Raw genomic sequence first — 23,957 nt, forward strand, 5'->3', positions numbered from 1 at the left:
TGATGCTGTGTGTCTGCAGGAGAGCGTCATGTCCCTGTGGTGAATGTGAAAAACAAGAGCCACGAGCAGTGAGCAAAACACCCAGAGCTGTCACAGGGAAACAGCACCACTGCAAACAACCACAGCTCTGTGTCACACACACACAGTGCGTTTACTAGGAAAGGTGGTAGATCTGGAGGAAGGATTTGAGCCTCTATCACACAAACACACACACATTTGTCTGATCAACCCTCATGCAAGACCGCTCTGTGGACTCTGTGGAGTTTTATTGATTATTGATTTTTTCTGATTATTGTACCATCTGGAGTCACTGGAAGATCAGTGTTAACTGTGTAGAGGGACGTTATTTAATTTTTAAAGTAGAAACAGACAAATTTAAAGGAAACAAATGTAAAGGAAAAGTATCTTAAAGACCAACTGAAATCAAAGATTTGTGCTAAACAAAAAACTTAATTTGTGACAAAACCACTCATAAAGGTATTTTTTTGGAAGCTGAGAATTATACAAGTTCTTTCCACTGATTTATTAGGATAAGACAATATTTGCTGCGATACAATTATGTAAACATCTGAAATATGAGGGTCCAAAAAAACTAAACATTAAGAAAACTGCATTTAACGTTGTTTTTAAAAAAAAGTACTTAGAAATGCATGTTACTAATAAATAATAAAAAATTATATTTTAATATATTTATAGCAAAAAATGTTACAAATATCTGCATGAAACATGATCTTTACTTAATGATTATTAAAATATAATTTTAAAAAATTATTTTAGGTTTATTGGAGACCCTGTAGTATCGAGACCCAGAAGGGACGTGATGGTGAGGGGAAAAAATGGGTGAAAAAGAAAAAAAACTGGGTGGGAGAAAAAAAACAGGAAAGTATTTACTTTTAAGTTTTTGCATTCCCTCGCAAAACTGTTATTGCACAAAAACTTCCTGTTCACTTCATACAAGTCAACCCTCCCGTTTTTTGCTGAGATTCTCCCATATTTTACCATTTTATCCTGCTGTATTTTACCATATTTCTGGAATACTTTGAATCTGAAAACACGCTGAAATTAGCATAAAAGTGTCTGCATTCACTTCTTTTTCTATTAAAGTTGTGCGTCAATCATCGACCTTCATATGCAACCTCTGAATCAGTGAATGCATGTATTGTATAGATGCTCCATATGGTAAACTGATCCCAGATCAGCTTCTGTACACACCATTTAAAGTAACACCTATGCTATCAAACAAGTGAAGAGAAGCAAATGTTGCTTTTGTTTTGTCTTGTTTGATAACAGAGGTGCCACATTAAGAATGCACAGATCTATAATGAAAGCATTACTTTAGTGACTGTTTGTGCTCATTTAAGAGAAAATTTGTTGTTTAAAATAAAACACACAGGACGGACCTGTTTACATATTATTAAGTGTATTTGTCTGTTTAAACACACACCGAATCCCAAAGTGTCCTGCTCTTTCGCTCCTCTTAAATGGGGTGTACAGAGCTGATCAGGGATCAGTTTATAATACGGAACGAGTCTGTCTGCGCTTATACATGCATTCGCTGATTCAGAGGTTTTATATGAAGGCCGATGATCGGCGCACAGCTTTAATGGAAAGAAAGTGAATGAAGAAATTTTTATATTCATTTTAGCGTTCTTTTAAGAAATGTGGGAAAATACTTACACTAATGATAGGATGATGGCGGGATAGAATGGTAAAATATGACAGAATCCCAGCAAAAAACAAGAGGGTTGAGATGTTGAAGTGAACAGGAAGTGTTTGTGGAAAACAGTTTTGCGAGGGAATACAAAAACTTTGAAAACATAATTTTCCTATCACTCAGGTTTTTTCTCCCACCAATTTTTATTCCCCCCTCCCCAAGTTTTTTTTTCTCCCACCTAGTTTTTTTTCTTCCACCCATTTTTTTCTCCACCATCACGTCCCTTCCGTGTCTCCGTAATTAGGTGTCATACAAAATACAAAGACTACAACCAAGTTTTCATTTAATGACTAAAAAGCATTAATAGTAATAACATTGTTATTATTACTTTCAAAATATTTTCAAATAAATAATAATACAATTAAATATTAATAATAAACTTTACTATATTCACAATTGTTAATGCACAAATACAGTTGTACACTTCTTATCAACACTAAGCTTGTAATAAAAAGGTAAATATATCTGATATTTTAGGTAGTTTACTGACGCTGACACACAGTCATGATTCTGCAAAGGTCTCATCAATGAGATCTCATCTTAAAACACAAATATATATGAAAACTAATAGGTGATTTCATGCGGTCTTTAAAGAGAAATGACTTAGAAACTCCAATATATCTGGCAGTTAAATACTGATTCTTTGTCTGCCAGCTGTATTCACATTAGTATGCTGATATGTTATTACTGTCAATATATAATTATTTTATTTAATGAATTTTAAGTCCACAGAGTAGCTCACGCAAGCGTCAGTTGACAAACAGTGCCTACCTTTGCAGTGTGTCACACGTCGCATCCCTTCATGAACGTACAGAGACAGAGACAGTGACGTAAGATGACAAAAGACGACTGAAGGAAAAGCAGATCTCTGCTCAAGATCACAGACTGACAGATCTGAGAAATCACTCTACAAACTCTTCCAGGAGACTCGTTTCATTCACCAGCAAACCTGCTGCTGGTTCATTTCCTATCCTACTATATACAATTTTAACTTGTGGAACTGTTGTATTTAAGGCTGAGACACTGCAGATAAAAACTTTTCTTGCAGCTGTCGATTTTGAGATTGCTGGCTTTTTGGCTTTTCATGAAGTGGCTCTTCATAAAGTCTTATGTGGTTATACACACAGCAACATTTTGAGCATTTTTGCCAGGTAATTTTTCAGAGCAATGTTGCTTAATTATTTTCCTATTTCAAATGGGCAACGATATTGTATCTGTAATCCATTGCCCTAATTAATTGCCCTGTGTCTCACTTTGTTGGCCATTTATGGCATCATTTCCCAAGGTTGCCCAGTAACATTGCTCAAAAAGTTGACCCGTGTGTTATCAGCATAATGGAAAGAAAGCATTGAAAATCCACTCTAAATTTTCTTTTATTGCACTTCATCCAATTGTGTCTGCAGATTTAAATTACAGTTCATGTTTTTAAGGCTGTTCTCAAAATGAGTTTTCTTTTCCTGCACTGAACCATAAATCTTAATTTTAAAGCACTTACTCACAACAAACATCATTTGGTTTTTACAGAGGGATATGTTTGCAAAAAAAAAAAAAATGAAAATGTACTTTTGTTTGACTGATCACATTATTTTTCTGTATTATAGACTTATGAAAAGAGATTCCCAAAACAAGGCATTTTGAACCCGACTTCATGCAAAATTCAGGACATGTATGTCAATGATAGCAACTTTAATTTAATAATGATCTATTTGCATATTTAAATAGTAAATTTTAGAAAACAATGCAAACTATGCAAAAAACTAATTAAGTGATGGGGAAATATGGTTAGTTATTTTTCCCTATTTCTCCTGCAGTGTCTCGCCTTCAGTGTTTTAGGACAGTTAAATAGAGTAACTGGGTCAAATGTACAGTAAGGAACATGCAGATGTTGCCTTCAGGAAGAAGAGCTTGTTTTATTCTGCACAGACAGAACGCTCTGCTTGTACACCAACACCAGATCAAATCCGTTCTGACAATCTCAATAACTGCGGCTCAATTCCTTTCTATTCTTTTCCAAAAATAAAGCCTGAGAAGCCCCTGACCAAAACTGTTTTGATGTATAATAGAGGAATAGATGGTGTGATTTCTTTGCTTAAGACCTGTATGTATGTTATATGTAGAAAAAAGTAAAATGTTAAATTATATTATATTATATTATATTATATTATATTATGTTATGTTATGTTATGTTATGTTATGTTATGTTATATTATATTATATTATATTATATTATATGTCTAGCTCAGTTAACAAATTAACAGTTTTAAAAATGCAAAAAAGAATGTATTTATATTATTTTTTACATATTATATTATATTGTAGGACTGTATGATATAGGAAACATCTAACATTAGGTATTTTGTTTTGCCACAATATGCAGTTGAAGTCAGGATTATTACCCCCCCTTAGAATTTTTTGTTCTTTTCAAAATATTTTCCAAATTATGTTTAAGAGAGCAAGGAAATTTTCACAGTATGTCTGATAATATTTTTTTCTTCTGGAGAAAGTCTTATATGTTTTATAAAAAAAAATTAAATAAAATAAATAAATAACATTTTAAGGTCAAAATTATCAGAACAAACCATTGTTATATAATAACTTGTCTAATTACTGTAACTTGCCTAGTTAACCCTAGTTAATTACCCAGTTAAGCCTTTAAATGTCACTTTAAGCTGTATAAAAGTGTCTTGAAAAATATCTAGTCAAATATCATTTACTATCATCATGGCAAAGATAAAAATAAATCAAATATTAGAGATGAGTTATTAAAACTATTATATTTAGTAATGTGTTGATAAAGTCTTCTCTCTGTTAAACTGAAATTGGGGGAAAAAATAAACAGTGGGGCTGATAATTCTGACTTCAACTGTATATTGCCATATGAATATAATTTCACTAGATGATTTGTATAGCTATTTTTTTGGAAGATTTCATAAGTTTAGATCAACAGGGATGACAAAGTCTCTTTCTATACAGCGCACCTGAATAAATGATAATAATTTAAATGCAAAAATTAATAAATAAACAGTGCTTTATATATATATACTAACAATATTTATGTACAGAAACTGAACCATTAAAATGTTAAATAACATGGTCAATATTGTATAAAATATTTAAAAAATAATAATATTTAATAATATCTTTATGTTTTAGTCTTTAATAAAGAATCTAATCCTGCATTGTGACTATTGCAGACACACACTTTGCGATGTCGATGCTCAAACGATACATTGTTCAGCCCTATTAAATTGTATTAATTATATTATAATAGTAATTAATAATAGAAATATTAATAACCAAAATAATAATAATACAATTAGGTAAACTTACACAAACAAAAAAATTAGAAGAAAAAAACATTTTTGGTGTTGATGATGGGAAAAAAATAAATAGCGATAGGTGAAATAAACTGAAACAGTGAATGCACATCCAGCAATTTCACGACAATGACCTTCATGAGCCACGACTGGACAGTGCACAAGATGAATTCGGCTTTCTTGAAATTGGTTATGCCTAAATTCACCACTATCCCACAGTAACATCTGTCCACCTACTAATTGAGCTGCATTTCATCTAAACAAAAGAACTTCTGGGCGGTCAGCCATTTATTTTAAGCACATCCTCTTGGCAAATGTCTGTACTTTCTGAAACTTCCAATGACTGAAAAAAAACATTGCTTTATTTGCAGCTCTTCCAGTCTTGGTTCAGAGACACACAAACTCTATTAGAAGTGAACAGCACACCAGACACTTACCTGCACTGAAAACAGGCTCTCTCTGCTTGCTGTAGGATGACAGAGAGGAAACACATTACAATGAGGTTGAGCCAAAAAGGAAAGTTATTAATTAATTGTTTTTAATTAATGTAGTTGATTTTATTCCCATACGTTTCTGTGGTTTTCTTGCCGCTGGAATTGCTCCCAGTGGATCCGGCGCGTGTGCGGTTGTTTTTGGAGTCCACACCACTGTCCTTCCTGTTGTTTGGACCGACATGCTCAGATGAACTTGTTCTCTTCACAGTGCTGTGGATGATAAAATAAAATGATTAGTCACATTTGTAAGGTATTTGGTTGGTTGTGTGCTGACCTAGTTTAGTTTGACCTAGGCCGAATCCAAAATTAAATTACAATCTATAACATATATACACTACTGGTCAAAAGTTTCATGCGTTCTTTTTAAAGAAAATGATTGTTCATCAAGTCAGGATTCACTAAATGTTAATAATTTTCAAATTGTTAAATATTTATAAAAATAAAAAACTGCTTTCTTATTGTATGTAGTTTTAAGTGAAATTATTACTCCAGCCATTATTGCCTTTATTACTATTAATAATAATAATAATAATAATAATAATAATAATAATAATAATAATAATAATAATAATGTGATTTCTGAAGGATCATGTAACTGAAGACTGGAGTAATGAAGCTGAAAGTTCATCATCAAAATCACTGGAATAAATTGTTAAATTAATTTATAAACTACTTTTACCATTGGATAAGCTTATTTTTAAAATATTTTTAAAAGTTCTGACCTTTTGTGTGTATGTGTATGTGTCAAAATGGTCCATTTTTTTAAATCACATGAAAGCTGAATAAATAAGCTTTTTATTGATATATGTGATAGGTTTGTTAGGATAAGACTATATTTGTCTGGGACACAACTACTTGAAAATTTGGAATTAGGGGATTAACAAAATCTACAATTTGAGAAAATTACTTTAAGCAATGTATGTTACTAATCAAAAGTGGAATTTTTATAGAGAGAAATTTAAAAAATGCTTTCATGGAAGATGACCTCTGCATAATATTCTAAGGATTTTTGGATTTATTTTTGAATTTGGGTAACATGAATGTAATCTGGACATACTATATGTACATTGTTGTACTTTTGTCTACTTTTTGAATTCAGACATACTGTTTTTCAACAACAATATAGTGGAAATGTATGTGATTTCAGATGAAGTCCTTTCTTTTTGATCTCAGTTTTCCCACCATATGTTTGTTATTATAGGTTTCATAGGTTTTGTGTCAACTTGATTTCAGCTGTTGATTCCTTATTCTTTGTGTATAAAAATGCACTACACCTTGTGACAAAATTTGTTTTAACAAGTTGAACACATAAACATATGAATGAATGCTCAAGTGAGGAAATATGGATTTTCTGTACGCCCAAGTTTCCAATTCATGTGCCTAGCGGTGAGAAACATGTCAGAAGTTACAAGTATCTGTTTTGAATGCATGGAAAAAATTATTATATATGATAAAATATATGATGATTCATTCAAAGACTATCAATGTACTATCAATGTTCATTAATGCTACTTCATATTTAGGAGGAAAGAGCAATACTTTTGAACTTTTATTATTTTATGAATACATGTTTTGATTACAGATTATTTTAACGTTCACCTAATAATTCACATAATTACTGAAAAATATAAATAACTATGTACTTACTAAAATAGTGTACTTACTATATGGCTAGAGTTATAATGTGGGTAAAGTTTAGGATAAGTTGCATGTAGATAAATGCATAATTAAATGCTAATATTATAGTAAATACATGGAACAAGTGACACAAACACTTAAAATGTAGTGTGATCCATGTTTCAAACAATACATTTCATTGTAAAATTCTTCATTTTAAATAGTGTTCATTTATTTTAAACAAAAGTTTAACTTTGTTGGTTTGATTTTTAAAAGATTTAAACTGCCTTATAAACAAACTACAAAACATATTAGACATTTGAATAAAATTTACTTCCAAACTTCATGCATTAGATTGCAATATTGTGCCTGTTTATAGACATATACTATCTTTTACAAAACCTAATTTCCCTACAATAGATTGTACTTCAAACAGGAAGACTAAATGTCAACATTTACACAGAAAAAAAAGGAAATGGCACTGCAGAGATAATACTGGCAACATCCCAGCTGGTAAAAATGGACACCCGGACCAACCTTCTCCAAAGACACACAGCAAACACACACGAGACCAACAAACATTACATATGCTAGAATAAATGAATTTCATTTGTTGCGCTTGTTCCTCCGTGACACGTTTAGGCCCTCATCTGCTGTGTCTTTGTGCATCAGACAGGGCTGAATTGAGACTGGGTGCCCTTTAAAAGTTGTCAACAAAAGAAAAGAGCCCATCAGCAGTCCACTGGTTGCCAGGCTCAAGTCTAATCCAGACTGCGAGGCTAAAGTTCATCTGGCCCAGCCATTGGCGGATGGTGTTGTTATCCCGTGTTAAAAAGCCTGCAGGATCTCCCTGCTTTTGTGAATAATAGCACTTCAGGCATGAAAGCAAGCGGGTATAGAGTTAGTCTATGGACAGCACAGGGCTCTCGCTTCAAGGCATGATGGGAAAAGAAGCTTTACAGGCTGTATGAAAGAATGCCTGAAGAGAAGCTTAAAAAAAATAGTTCACAAAAATTAAAGCAAGCTTATCTCCCCGTGCAATGGGGCTTCCTGTGGGATCCCAAAACAGCTCTGAATGATGGTTTGAAAACAGAGCCTTTAGCATTTTATTATCAAGTGTATCACTAGACCACAGCACTTTTGAGGAGATTTCAGATGCTTAAGGGGGAAAAAACGCTCACCTGTAGGGTAGCTTTAGAAGAAATCTGGGCAGATGGGAAAGTGTAGAACATGCAACAGACATAAGAGGTCTCACAGGATGACAAACACACACAAACAAAGACACTTTGGGGAAAGCAGCTGGGTTGGCGTCTCATAATCATAAACTTATCTGGTTCATTCATTAATTCTTCAGCATGATGTGTTCACTTATTAAACTAAAAAAAACATTGCACAGCTGGAGAGTGACTGTGTTTGTTTCTGAAGAGACCTGGATTGCAGAAGCATTTTTAAAGAATACTAGAATCCATAAATATAATAATAATAGCAATTAGTTTTTTTTTAAAGATTTTTTTCTTGAGCATGATAGTGAAAATTTTAACGCACAAAGGGCCCTACCATACACCTGCTGCAAGACGCGTTTGCCGCGATTTGTCGCTATTTTCAGACCAACGCAACCCTAAATTTCACATTTTACACTACGTTGTTTCAATGGCGAATCCATTACCGCCACTTTGTGGACCCATGGGTGTTTCGATCTAAAAAGGCAGTGCTGTTAAGGTACATTTTTGTTGCATTGCTATTTTGATTACCTGAAATTGTTAGGTCCAGTGAAGAGCGCATTAGTTATGCATCTATGAAGGTCCAAAAGCTTACACATTGTTTAAAACACACGATGTACAGCAATACACAAATATCTTTACATTAAAAAAATTAAAGGATTAAAATGTTACAAAAATCATTACTTTCTACATAAATATAAAAAACACTGCCTCTATGTCTTCTTCACCTGAGGGGGCTTTTTCAGTTTATTCAGTTTATTTGCATTTGTATAATGTTATTATTATTAGCAGTATTATTCATTATATGCTTACTTAAATTTGTTTGAATAAAAACAAGCTTAGATTTGTCCACCTGTTGGGTTTTGGAGATGTATGCATCATCATACGGGGCATAAGAATAGGACATGTCTTTGAATATAACTCACACACTTCTTTATTATTGTTCATTTATTTGTTTGCTAGAAATAAAACTGAATTTAAAATGTTTTTGAAACAAATCTTTGCACTTAACAAACAAAATTAAATGTCTTCAGTGGAGTGCATACAACCCTGTTTCCTTATCCACGAACGTATTGTAAAGGAGCAAAGAGTAAAAGTAAAGTAAAGAGAAAGTAAAGAGGGCTAATGGAGGAGGCTCATTCTTTATCCTCGCGCTGCAGATGGTCTGTTTAACTGTTTTTTGCTAGTAAAGTCTTCAGTTTTTCCACTTACCAATTCTGCCATTTATATAGCAAATGCGCCATGACGCGACACAACTGACTCTTAAAGGGAATGTGAGATTAGACTTGGGGAGCAAACTGTATTTTTCCATCCTTAAAATAGCAAAAGTGGATTCAGACACGCCCTTATTGATTTTGCGCCAAGCGTTTTAGACTTTGTGCCTAGATTGTTAGAGCCCAATGACTGTAAAAAGGTTTTTCTTTTTCATTTTAAAATGTATTCCTGTGTTGTCAAACATTTATTTTCACCAACATATACTCAGGAAAAAAAATCCTATTATTTACTGTGATTATTTTTTTGTGGAAGCCATCATAAGTTTTTCTCCAGTATTCTTAAAAAAATAACATCAAAATTGTTAAGCATTAAAAAACAATAAAATCTATTAAACCAACCAAAATCCTACAATTCTTAAACCTTTGAATAGAGAAAAAAAGCAGGAATCTAAAAATAATCTATGTAGTATTAAACCGCAATTACAAGAAATTGCGAGATGTGAAGTCACATTTAAAAAGAAGAAATTCCAATGGCTTGTTCATTTTCATCTAAGTCGCACAGCACTGCGTCCTGTATCACATTTTGAAGATCTGTAAATGGCTGGTTTTCTTTGTTTGCTTATCATAAACTGATAAAAAAAACATTAGCTGACCTTCAAAAGACAAAACCCTGCACTGTTATCTTGTGTATTTAAATGCACTAGAAGAGTCTCACTATTGTGCTAAAGGTGATCCAGCACTGTACAGCAAAACAATACAGACAACAGTATTTCATATCAACTCTCAAAAGAAAATACTAAGAAAGTATTTTCACATCCTCCAAATGAATAAAAAAAAGATTTGTCAGCTTCTGTGAAATCTGCCAACTCTATTGAGCAGACTAGCTTATAGAGTTTCTGCAAATAGCATCAAGTTGTCCAGACTGCTAATCTGGATTGAAATCTGGACTAATGTCACACAGTATTCCAGCTCTAAGAGTCTTACCTTCTGGTTGCTGGTGAGTTGTTGTCCTTCTTGCAGTTGGAGGGTGATGGCAGTGTGCCACCCTTCTTAGGCAGGACAGTACCGTTGTTGACCGTGGGTCTCAGGGGCAGGGCTGCGATCATTGGTCTTGCTGAAAGATGACAAGACACATAGCCAGAATTATTAACAGCACTGCACTTGAAAGATATTTGACAAAAATATTTAATAGTGAATTTAGATTCTCATAGACCCCATGAAATAGAAATTTTCAGTTGAGTTGATGATTTTCTTATTGAAATAGGAGATTTAAACAGGTCACACAGATAGATGTTTTAAAGACTTGTTTTGTTTTAAATGGACAATTTGTATGGTTACATCATAGACTATTAGGCTGTGTTTCATTTCAGAGACTGCATCCTCCAAAGGAAGTAAACTTCGAAGTCCTTCGAAGTCCACATAGGTCAAATCGAGCGTTTTGAAATGAGACAGTCTAGCCTACAGAGGACAGATCTCCTCACATAGCCACCATAACCGCAGCTGTTAATGAGGATTAATACAATTAATAATTGACTTTTGCTCAAAGTGAATTTAAAACTTATATTAAGCAATCTGAAGGCAAAACAAAGTTTTCAAAATCTGGAAATACATTCCTTTTGATCCATATATGTACACACAAAAATGTAAACGTCTCTAAAATCATTTTTTGGTAAGACATTTCATACTCTTTGTTTTTTTACATGACGTGTTTAGATATTAAAGTAAAAAAAAAAACCTAATTCATATATTTAAAACTGTAATGCAGTGTTTTATTTTAAAAACATCCTGCCTTTATCAGCACGCAATGAATCTGGGGACTTTCAAGATCACAAAGGATCCACCAGTTGCGTCATTGAAGGCAAACAAAGCACGCATTTTGAGGCTGCATTCGGAAAAGCCTTTTTTTAATTTTAAATAAGATGGTATTCGATGACGCAGCACCCTTCGAATGCATCCTTCAGAGGATGCAGCCTCTGAAATGAGACACAGCTATAGTTATAAATTATCATTTGATGCTACTTAGTTGAATATGGTATAGAGGGAGGGACATTCTTACTCTAGATAGCATCTGATTGAACAACAATCTTTGTATTGCAGGATGAGTCATAACTACTCTTCGTCTATTTTACAAAATATAATATATCTTTGAGGGGTGAAACAGTGGCTCAGTGGTTAGCACTGTCGCCTCACAGAAAGAAGGTCACTGGTTCGAGCATTGGCTGGGACCGTTGGAATTTCTGTGTCAAGTTTCTATGTTCTCCTCATGTTCACGTGGGTTTCCCCCACAGTCCAAACACATGCGCTATAGGTGAATTGAATAAACTAAATTGGCTGTAGTGTATGTGTGTGTATGGATGTTTCCCAGTACTGGATTGCCGCTGGAAGAACATCTGCTGTGTAAAACATATGCTAAATAAGTTGGAGGTTCATTCCGCTTTGGCGACCCCCATGATCGGGTAATGGCCGATGGGAGGAATTTGGCCAGGACACCAGGGATTACACCCCTACTCTTTACAAAAAGTGCCATGGGATTTTTGATGATCACAGAGAGTCAGGACCTCGGTTTAACACCTCATCCAAAAGAGGGTGCTCACTGACAGTATAATGTCCCCTTCACTATACTGGGGCATTACGACTTACAGGTTGAGCACCCTCTGCTAGCCTTATTAACACCAATTCCAACAGCAACCTACTTTTCCCATGTTGTCTCCCATGCAAGTACTGAACAGGCTCAGCCCATCTTAGCTTCAGTGAGTAAACGGTCTTGGGCTACAGGGTAATATGGCTGTGGCATATTTATAAATAGAAAGATTGATAGAATGCTCAAAAGAACATCTCTTATTTGAAAAACGTAACAATGTTATAAGAATGTTAACATTTTTTATATGCACTTACAGTTATTATCTGACCTATTTAATTAGTATTTGCCGAATAAATCTATTAATATCTACCAGCAAAAATTTACTGCGCCCAAACTTGTGCATGGAGGTGTATGTATTAAATATTTAACAGACGACATGGTATACATTTCCAGATGTCAAATTCAATCTATACAGAAAGATCCGGAATAAACCCATGACCACAGAATTACAGAGTATGTTTCTCCTGCTTTCATTAAAATACATTTGTGGTTTGCAAAAGTCTTGGGATAGTGAATATCCCTTTGTGCAACTCACACCTGCAGTCTAACTAACTGCTGATGGAAAAGATTTTGGAAGGCCTTTATTTACATTACCCTACGAGTCTGCATGATTAAATATTCATCACAGCAGGGTTTCTCGAATGTGTGATAAATGTGTAGGCAGCGGCACAGAGATAGAGCAGAAAAAATAAAAGAAAGAATGAGGCAAAAGCGCCAGTAAGAAATGGAGCAGGATTTTTTTGTTTCAAAGAGATCAGCCTGCATGGAGCAGCAAGGATTATGCAGAAACAAAGCATGACTCATCTTGCATACACTTCAAACGGGCAGAGGAACTGATAAAGTGAGTCAAAGTACTGCGAAAATGAGTGCTTCTTTAACAGTTTAATGGTGGAGCTTCAGACCCCGGGTTGACATTTGGAAGCGCAATTTTGTGCATTGCGGCTAATAAGCAAAGCAGAAAATCTTTTAAAATCTCAGACATGGTAAAGAAATGTGACTCTAATTACACACCATTTCCTACAGTTCAAAGGATTATGTGGATTAAGGAAAGCTTTGTTAAACAATCACCAAAAAATCAATACACTTAAGGAAATGAGCCTCTTTTCATCTCCAAAATTAAGCACAATCTAGGTTCACTTCTGATGGATTTTACAATATGGATGCAGTCTGTTAGATTTGTCAGTTAGCATTATGTAATTAGGGATGTTTAAGCAGCATGTTTACAGTGTTAATCTCACTAAACTCTCTAAACACATGTCAGGGCTTTATGTCACACATGCTGGAGAGAAATCAGGGATGCACAGTATATCAACCATCACAAGGAATCAGCTATTATGTATGTGTTTTAATTGGATGCAGTAAGTTCCACTCTTTTCCTGAGGCAAGTTTAAGAGCTCTTGTTCACTTTATCAATTATGTGTTTCTTTTCAAACTCAGACTCAACTTTATAATCTCGTTTAGGGAAACTAAAATGACAGCAAAATGCCATAACACACAGGCCACAAAACAAATTACCACAAAACATAAAATACAAATTTTTAGATGTATCTCCCTCCCTGCTGGACTCATTTAATGACCTAATGGCCACTATAATAAAAGAATTTCTAATTCTGTTTGTCCTGCAGGAACTCTAAAGACATCCTGATGGCAGCTGCTGAATACAAAGTACACTGACTGATCCGGGGTACAAAAGATACCCTGAGCTTTCTTTACAACATAGTTACAGTAAATTGCCATTGGACCAGTTTGGTTAAAACTGTCAATCTTGCCTGCCACCTTCACATGGTTACTCAACCTGTTCTTATTTGACAGAATCAGAGTACTGTAAGCTAAAATGCAGAAAGATAAAACAGATTCAATAAATTGCTTAAAAAACAGTCAACAATTTTCTGATAGTTACATCCATGACTTAAGTTTATAATTCCCACATAAATTTTTACCTAAAGTGACAGTCCACAAAAATCTACTCATTTCATGATTTACTCATCCTCATAATGCTTCTGAGCAGGGGTCTCAAACTCAAATTGGCGGGAGGCCATAGCAGTCACTGATAGTTCATAGGAGGGCTGTTTTAACATTTAAGCACAACAAAAAATGGAAATCTGATGTAATTGATGCACTCAGACACTCTTCCCCTGAATATTACAGCTTTTTCTTTTTCCTTCTTGTACATATTGAAGGGGTAGTTTAAATTTTTATGAAAATACTACAAATTATTAATAGGCATAATAATAAGAATTATTATGTCCAAATCAATTGTTGCTTAACCAAAAGTTTAACAGATTGTGTAATGCAGCAGAATGCAGTTTGGGTAACTTTATTGACTTTACTGGCAATTGTTCTTCTCAATATCATTCTTTTGTTGTAAAACTACAACAAAGAGGGGAACAGTATGTATATATTCACATTTACTTAAACATGTTCAATTTAGCCAGCTGTAAAAATTTTCTAATGCACATTTTTATACAAATCTTAATATGCATATGAGGAAAATCTATTAACGAGACTATTTAAATCTAATATTAGCAAAATTATCATATTTGCACAACCAGCATAACGTGTAAGCCATGAAGAGGTGTTTTTACAACAAAATATAGGTTGTATAAAACTGATTATAATCAAACGACCTTTGAATATTTACAAAAATAGAGACATATATTTCAACGTTTGAGTCAGGCCCAGAAACAATCTGCATGCGTGTTACTTAGAGAAACCGAAAGTAACCCGAATATATAGTACAGTACCTTAAATGTCCAGTAGGTGAGGGTCCAAACCAGAAGTGTATTTTTTTAACTTCCCAAGTTCTGCTGATTGACACATGTGCCGAATTTTTCTTGCCAGTTGTAATCATTTGTTTTGGTTCAATTTGAAATTTCCACAACCCTGGCAGAGCTCAGGGGATCAGAGTGAGTGCTCCAAACTTGGCCCCACCCTGATCCAACCAGAAGCGTATATGCCACTGCACAACAATGAATGATAGTTATTCAAAAATATATGTTTCGTTGAGCCGAATCTCGTTACATTTTGACGTCAGTTGCGGGCCGGAGGGGGGCGACAAATGGCCCGCGGGCCGGCAGTTTGAAACCCCTGCTCCTTACTTTCTAATGATCACAAATTAGATATTTTAAAGCAATGTTTAAACCAAACAGTGTCATTTTATTTCCCAAATGACTTTTGTTTATACAACAAAAAATTAATGGAAATTAAACATTTGGTTAGCACAATTTTGTACCAAAATATATTCTTTTACATTCCACAGAAGAAAGAAAGGCATACTAGTTAGAAACATAAAGGTGAGTAAATATTTATACAATAACATTTTTTTATGAGCTATCTCTCAAAATAAATATATTTCAAATGGTTTTTAAATGAAAAAGTTTTTGATATAATACATTTACTGTTAAATCATAATGGTTATGATCCAAAACACAAAAATCATTCAAGTAGGGTTAAATGCAATAATGAATAAATTAATTTCAGTACATTTGAAACAAATCTGGTAGGAACTAAATTGAGCATCTCTAATGAAAGTCAGTAGATTAAGCATTAAGCGCCTTTGTTACATAACTCATGATTTATTCAATGATCTTGATCGTTTAAGTAACAAATGGAGTCACTCAAATACTTGCTTTGTATAACAGCATGTGAATAAATATCAGACTGGAAATTACAACATCTGCTTTGCATATTGATGAATACACAGTGTATCAGCATGCTTATCTTAGAAACAATAAACAAACAAAATATCTGATTAAAATTTAAGATGACACACATTTAGTATGGACTAGCAATACAAAAATATATGATCAGCAAGTCATGCCAACATTTAAACTGATTTATTTCTATACAGTTGAAGGCAAAATTATTAGCCCTCCTGTGAAATGTGTATTACAAATATTTTCCAAGAGATCTTTAACAGAGCAAAGGCATTTTTCACAGTATTTTCTATAATATTTTTTTCTTTTAGTTTGGCTGGAGGTCTTAAAATAAAATAGAAATTGTAAAGTATATACTATATTATTAGCAGAAATGATGTTTCCCCGATTGGCTACAGAACAAACCCCTGTTTTTAAAGACTTACCTAATTAACCTAACTTAACCTATTTAATTGCCAAATAAACCTTGTCAAGTCTTTACATTTTAAGCTGAACACTAGTATATTGCAAAAAACCTAATAAATATTATGCAATGTAATCATGGGCAAAGGCTAAATAAATTACTTACTAGAAATAAAGTATTAAAACTATTATGTTTAAAAATGTGTTAAAAAACAAACAGCACTTGGAAAATGTTGCTTTACAAATAATTATATAATATTGACTTCAACTGCATAAATTTATTTTTTTTAATTTAAGTGGAATTACTAGTAAAATTATTGCAACTTAAAAAATGTCAGTGGAGCTAAAATTTCTATTAGTGCATCCCTAAGTGAAAATCCAGTCCTTATTGTTCATGCATTTCTGATGCAGTCAAAACAAACTTCCAGTGGCATGATTGAATGCTGCTCTCTGTATTAGTGAGTAACTCCTGACAAGTGAGACATGAACCCCAGCGCATACCTGACTTCCCAACACTGCTGTCAGAGGAGGGAGAGCTTTTCCTCACTGCTGCTTCTGAACACACTCACAGTATGAGAGAACAGGAAATAGGAGGATAGGAAAGCAGAGAAGATATATGGAACGAACAGCAATTGGGGTAAACACTAAAGCTGCAGCATGGATGGGATGGATATGAAAACAAGAAATGGCACAATTCTCAGTAGAGAACTGTATGTGATGCAAACACTTAAGATTCTAGCAAAGCTGTTGAGGAATAATAGCAAGCTGAAATATACCACATATACACATCACCAGCAACTTTAATAGGCAGATCTGTTCAACTGCTTGTTAATGCAAATACTGAATCAGCTAATCTCATGGCAGCTACTTTGTACATTTATGGCCCGTTTCCACGGAGAGGTATGGTACAGTTTGGTAGACTTTTATGGCCATTTCCACTGTTAAAAGTTACCTAAAAGCGGACCGTATAATACTACTTTTTGGGTACCCTTTCGGGAGGGTAACTAGTATAAACAAAAAGAACCAAAAGGTGGAACAAGATGTGCAGCTGAAAGCTATTGGTTTACAGAGATACGTCACTACCTTATGAACAAGCAGGAAAATAAAAACAATGGAGACCAGAGAGAGCCCAAGTCGGAGCACTCACTCTGGTCCCCTGGGTTCTGCGATTGGCTGGGGAAATTCCAAATACAAAAAAAAACAAAAAAACATTACACTTGGCTTAAACTTGGCAATGAAAATTCGAGACATGAAGAACCATTCTTCTGACATCCAGTCCTTTCAGAAATGTACAGAATGAAAGTGAGAGTAAAGCACAAAATAACAAAGGAAAAGCTGGAAAAAACAAAGGAGCAAAGGATTCTTTCAGCAACCTAAAACTCGAACTGTAAAATATGGTATAATCCTGGGAAAAACAGGAGGGTTAATAGGTATGAAATTTTCAATCCATCTTTCCCAGGTTTCACATTTTGATGAGCTGTGAACAGATCAGGTATGCTCTTGTGTTGACTTAACCCAGAGCTAATTCCTGTCCCATTTTCAAAATAAGAGTCCTGCATTCATAAGGAATATATTAAGCTTTGCTAGTAAAACAGGGCTAAAAGAAGCCAAAAGAGGGTCTACCTTGGTAATGTCCTCATAAAGTTGCTGGTGAGTGAAAATAAACAGTGCAATCTGGAAACTCTAAGATTTTCTTTTGTGAAAGACATGTATGGTACCTTTGGTTGGTCCTTTCTTGTTGAGCATGGCTTGCTGCTCCTCTGAGATGTTCAGTCTCCTCACCACATCAGCCAGCGCTGACTTTAGCAGCTGAATTTCATCCTCCTGCATCTGAACCCTTTGCTCCAGAGAGGCGATCCTGTCTGTCACCTCCATACTACTCGTTGCCGAGGCACTGTCATCTAGAACACACATACAAAAACATTCAAATATGAGGAACAGCAATGCTAAATCTGGAAAGATTTTAACAGAACAGCTGTATCTACCAAATTATAACCAGATTAGTAATTATCAGTGACTACATTTACATGGACATTAGTAATTTAATTATTTACCTTAATCTGAAGAAGAAAATAATATGATTTAGGTGTTTATATGAGTTGCTTTTTGAATGTTCCTTTCATAATCCCGTTTTACATGTTATAGCACATAATTCGATTAAGGTTCATTGCATCACCACACTATCCACGTTTTCTCTTGAGATTTATGTCATTTTGTGTCAGTTTCATATCACATTTTTTTCATGTGTTTTTTTTTTATTTGTCTACTCTTACTGCAGTTTGGCACTTGCACTTACATTTAGGAACATTTCATGCACCCCCCGTGACAAACAAGATATTGGATGCGAGTATGACCTGCTGGAAGAGTGTAGTTTTAATGGAATATAATAATACCACATGCCACATGGGAAAAAACTTCTGTGTCTGTGTTCCTTCACTGACTCTGTAGATGCAGAGAATAGTGTCAAACAGCTGTGTGTGTATAGACTATCCTGTCACAGAATGTGGCGATATTCTACATGACGGTAATAGTTTGATTAAGGTGTTTACATGTCTGTACTGCACTTCAATAACATGACTAAAATCAACATACTCCACATGTCTTAATTTGATGTCTGTTAAATTCGATTATGACCTTAATCAGATTAACTTAATCAAAAATTGCTGTTTACATGCTAGACTCTTAACCAGAGTATTGTCTTAAGTGGCTAAGAGAGCTTAAACTATTTGCAAGTTAAGAAAACACATATAGTTGAAGTCAGAATTATTAGCCACCCTTCAAATTTCTTTTTAAATATTTTCCAAATGATGTTTAACAGAGCAAAGAAATTTCACTATAGTTCTGATAATAGATTTTCTTCTGGGGAAAAAATTTGCAATTTTTTTCGGCTAGAATAAAAGCAGTTTAAAATTTTTAAAAAACATTTTAAGATCAAAATTATTGGCCCCTTTAAGCTATATATTTTTGATGGTCTACAGAATAGACCATCCAATACTATACTTCATAACTTAAATAATATTATAATATTATACTTCAACTGTAAGAAGCAAAAGTACAATCAAATGTTCTGTGCAGCATAAATATTTTCTCAAATGGCACTAGGTTGATTGAAATCTGCATTAATAAAAGTCAACGAAAACAAAAAATGTCAACTAAACATCCCTGACATCACACACCCCACTTTGTTAATAATAATCCAGTTCATTCCAATTTATGTATACCCTAGGTGACTGTCAATTTGAAGCTAAAAGCCTCATCCTGGAGGACCAGCAGGGTGCTTCTTTAAAAAGTCAGCGAGGGATGGCCTAACATGTCCCTCTTGATCACATATAAACATGCTGATGGTTTATAAAGCACGCTTGCCTAACAGCTGCTGACCCAGAGAAACACTGTTACTATCTGTCTTCACTCACACACACAAAAGGGCAATTAACTGTTTGCTAGGTGATTAGACTGCTTTGTAAAATCTGTGGCATGAAACATTTATGAAAGCCAGTGCTTTTAACCCTTCCCTGCAGATAGCATCTTCATTAATTATAAACTGAAAGGAAGCAGCTGGTAATTAAAGCAATAAAAAAAGAAGTTAAAACATGGTGCTGTGTTTTGAATAAGATTTATGACAGACATTAAATGATCCGGATGTGTCATTAAAGACTTGGTTTAAATCACACAACATCTGTTGAAATCTTATGCATTACACATTATTTTTAATTTTGTTTTAGCTCAGGTTGTTATTATAGAATATAAGTTTAAAGTGAGATTCATTTAATTAATATCAGTTAAATCATTTGTATGCTTGACTTGTAGTTAACAAACATTGATAAACAATGAACAATGTCTGTCATTTTATTTTAAGGTATAATTCTTGCTATTTACAAAATACACAATTTACAAAATTTTTCAGCTCAATAAACTACTAATTTGCTATGTGTTTAGGTATTAATTCAGGATTAATGATGAAGAATGAGATCACACTTTAGTATTAATAAACAACTCATAATAACCTTAATAACAGGCAGGTAATAAAACTAGAAGGTATTAATGTGAATAGGTTTTTAAACTTTATGGTCATAATATCATATTTGTAAATTAACATTGAGTATGTTTACATGGACACCATGATATAAACTGTGATTTTTGATTAATTTAATCCAACTAAAGTTATAATTGAACTAAACAGAAATCCGATTAAGACGTGGAGTATGCCGATTTTAGTGTCTTTATTGTCATGTAAGCACGAAATCATTACCATCATGTAGGACTTGCCGCCACATTTTGTGAATGGATTTTCCATACACACACGGCTGTTTGGCTATTCTCTGCCAGTACCGAGCCAGTAAAGAACCACAGACACACTGCAAAATGTGGAGTTTTTTTTCCCATTCGGCATGCAGTATCAAATTCCATTTAAACAACACTTTTTTTTCCAGTCCTTAATACTCCTCACATCCAACACCTCAGTTTGTCATGGGGGCATGAATGAAATGTCCCTGAATGAAAGTGCTGAACTGCAGATAAAGCCGAAAATGTTTAAATTAAACACCCAAAATTAAATGAAACTCCAGAGGAGTGTGGATAGCGTAATGATGCAATGATGTCAATGGTTTATGTGCTATAACATGTAAAATCAGGATCATGAAAGGAACATTTAAAAATCAACTCATAATAACATGCTTATGTAAAAGTAGTCATTAATCTAATTAGGTAATACATTAGGTATTAGAAAACTATTAAAGAAAAACAACATTTTAAAGCATCTATTCTTTGTAATAACACTTTTAAAAAATGTTGGGTTCCACACAATTCATTCAAGTTCTCCCAATGCAAATAACTAAATAATTCAACCTAATTATTTTACAAATTTATGTTGATTGAACAAAAAAAACTTTTAAGTTAACTTTTAACTCAAGAATTTTGTTGTTTCAGCTCATTTTACATAAGTAGTTTGAACAAGCAACATATTTTTGAGTAAAATTAAACCAAGTGTTACCAGAATCTAATTGATCATTTACACACACAAAAATGTATTCATACACAAAAAAAAGTAATGAATCAAGTAAAATTATTTGACACAAACAAAAAATTTAAGATGAATATCACTGTACAAATGCAGTGCTCATTGAAGTTAATACAGTAACTGACAACCTTTATTTTAAAGTGTTACAATTATTTTAGTGATTATTCTATTAGCAGTTTATTATAAACATGGTAATATATTATGAAAAAAACATGAATTAAACAATGAATAAAAGCAGTATGTTAATAATGTAACTTTTTTTCCTTTGTTTTCTATTTCTTAATGCATTACCAGCATTTGCTTATTGAACTATCACTAAAAAGTCTCAGTTATGAATAAGTATGGGTCCATATAACATTCGAATTGTATAATAATCTTGGATTTCACGGTATTATGATTACTGCTCTGAAATATATTCTTTTTAAATGTCTGGGTAAAAAACTTTTGAACACAACATATTTTAATTTGGGAAACATTTCAAACATTTTGGAGCAGTAAAGATGTCAGGCTAAATAATTCAAAAGAATAATTGACTTCTGCTGTCTTCATTAGTTTCAAAATCACTGATATCTATACAATTTAAATGGCATCTTTGTAGATATTTTCTGGGAGATACTATTGTCCTAAAAAACTTGAAACAAAAATGTAAATAATTTTTTTTTTTTTTTACATATATCATAAGAATGGTTTTACAGAAAATTTTGGCAGTATTAAAACCTTTACTTTTCCAGACCACGGTATACTGTGAAAATAGTTATCAACCCATGTCTAGTTATGAATTCATATTCAATAAAAATAATTTAAAATATGAATTTATACAGCAAGCATGACCTGAATTACAAAAAGCCATCTTTTAGTTATATCAGCTTGAATAACTGGCAGATAGGAAGCTCCAGGCAAAAAAATGGATAGTTTTGAAACTGAAATTTAGATAAGTACCTTCCACCACAAACATTCAATCGCTCAATGTTTCCTTACCCCAGCAAAGCTGTATAATTATACACACACACACACACACACACACACACACACACACACACACACACACACACACACACACACACACACACACACACACACATCAGCTCAGCGCATTTAATGGCCTCCAGCCATTCCACTTAAAATTCAGTTGCTCTCGCTGCAAAAACGATCATAGTCATTAATGTTCAACGGTGATTAATCGCCTCCTGAAGATAAGTCTCTTTATGCAACACTATTTCACCCTGTCAGGATATTCAGATAACCAGTAGAATTTTTACTCACCTGTACAAACTCCCAAATCTTACACATCTTGGAGTAATAATAAAAACCCATCCGAAAGTGCAACATTCAGAAGGTTTTTCTAGATCAGTTTCGTTATTTATTAAGCCTTTCTGCTGTTTGAGTTCATTATGTACAAAGGAGGATACAATATGAACACACACACAAACACACACACACACACACACACACACACACACACACACACACACACACACACACACACACACACACACACCAAGAGCGAGACAAAACCTAATAAAAAATGACTACTAATAATTAGAGCCTGCAAATCATGCTGTTTGCATAGAAATTGCTTCTTTGATGGATGAAATTAATCATTGATTGAAGCCTTCCCGTGGATTCATCTTTTCAAAAGCTCCATAGGGAGATCATTCTGTCTCTTCTCCGAATGCAAAGCCAGTTTTCAATCGTTTGAAAGCCACTGGTGGCATAATGCTAATAACCCGCACAATAAATGACTGTCACATTTGCTCAATGGCCTGAAAGTGCTTCCTGTTCATTTGACAAATGCACAAAACACAGCACTCAACAAAATCACACCTGAATCTTGTGTAAACACACACTTAAGCGCATATTTAATTATATTCCTTCTACTCTAGTGCTCTCCATTGAGCCTCTGAGCTACGCATGAGTGCAGGTGAGCATTAGAGAGCGTGTGCTTTGACCACATTAAACAGCATTAGAGGGCATCTATCAGTGAAGCGTGAACAGACACAAATTGCAATTCTTGCTGCTGTTCATTCTGTAAAAAACAGCAGGATTGGCAGGCGTCCATATCTCTTAATGTGTTTCAGAAATCACAAGATGAAGAACTGCTCAGACGGAGGATGCACTTCCCTTGCCAGTGTCTCTGTATCTTTGTCTTGCTCCCATTTCCCCTGAATTCAATCTCGCTGTGTTTCATTGTGATTGGATTGGATTGGACATCAGCCCATCTCTCAGTTCATGTTCTGCTGGAAATGACTGCGCTCGTTAGATAATGTAGCACTAATCTCAGATAGATCTCTTTCTAACTACTGTTCGCTAACACCACACAGCTCATCTTTCACTATTATCTGGTCAAGATCACACCAAAAAGAGGGTTTAAAGCATAATGGAATTTTTAACACCTTAACAGTGCATAAACATTACAATAGAACTGTCCTCAATATATTGCCAGGAGACAGTGTTATTTTGTCACCTTAGAATTATAAGCTTCTATCTGACATTTTTGTCAAAATTGAGTTAATGACTTTCTTATTAAATGACAACTTATTTACATTATGGGATGTTTTTTGCTGGATAAATTGGCAGTTCATTCCGCTGTGGTGACCCCAGATCAATAAAGGGACTAAGCTGAAAAGAAAATGAATGAATGAATCACCAAGGACAACAGTTTCTG

General features: G+C 34.0%; 1 protein-coding gene across 26 annotated transcripts in view; it reads right to left on the bottom strand.

The window, feature by feature from the left end:
* eml1 (EMAP like 1) overlaps positions 1-23,957 on the bottom strand; it is a 101,476-nt gene that overhangs the window by 23,911 nt on the left and 53,608 nt on the right. For 8 of the 26 annotated variants that reach the window (XM_073927529.1, XM_073927527.1, XM_073927526.1 and 5 more), the window contains 4 exon segments: positions 17,994-18,176; positions 10,561-10,690; positions 5,601-5,735; positions 5,469-5,497 (listed from right to left, as the gene is read on the bottom strand). In XM_073927529.1, the coding sequence (XP_073783630.1) occupies positions 5,469-5,497; positions 5,601-5,735; positions 10,561-10,690; positions 17,994-18,176 (477 nt within the window). 26 annotated transcript variants of the gene reach the window in all.

The sequence above is a fragment of the Danio rerio genome, chromosome 17, assembly GCF_049306965.1.
Source record: "Danio rerio strain Tuebingen ecotype United States chromosome 17, GRCz12tu, whole genome shotgun sequence".
In the NCBI taxonomy this organism is placed as follows: domain Eukaryota; kingdom Metazoa; phylum Chordata; class Actinopteri; order Cypriniformes; family Danionidae; genus Danio; species Danio rerio.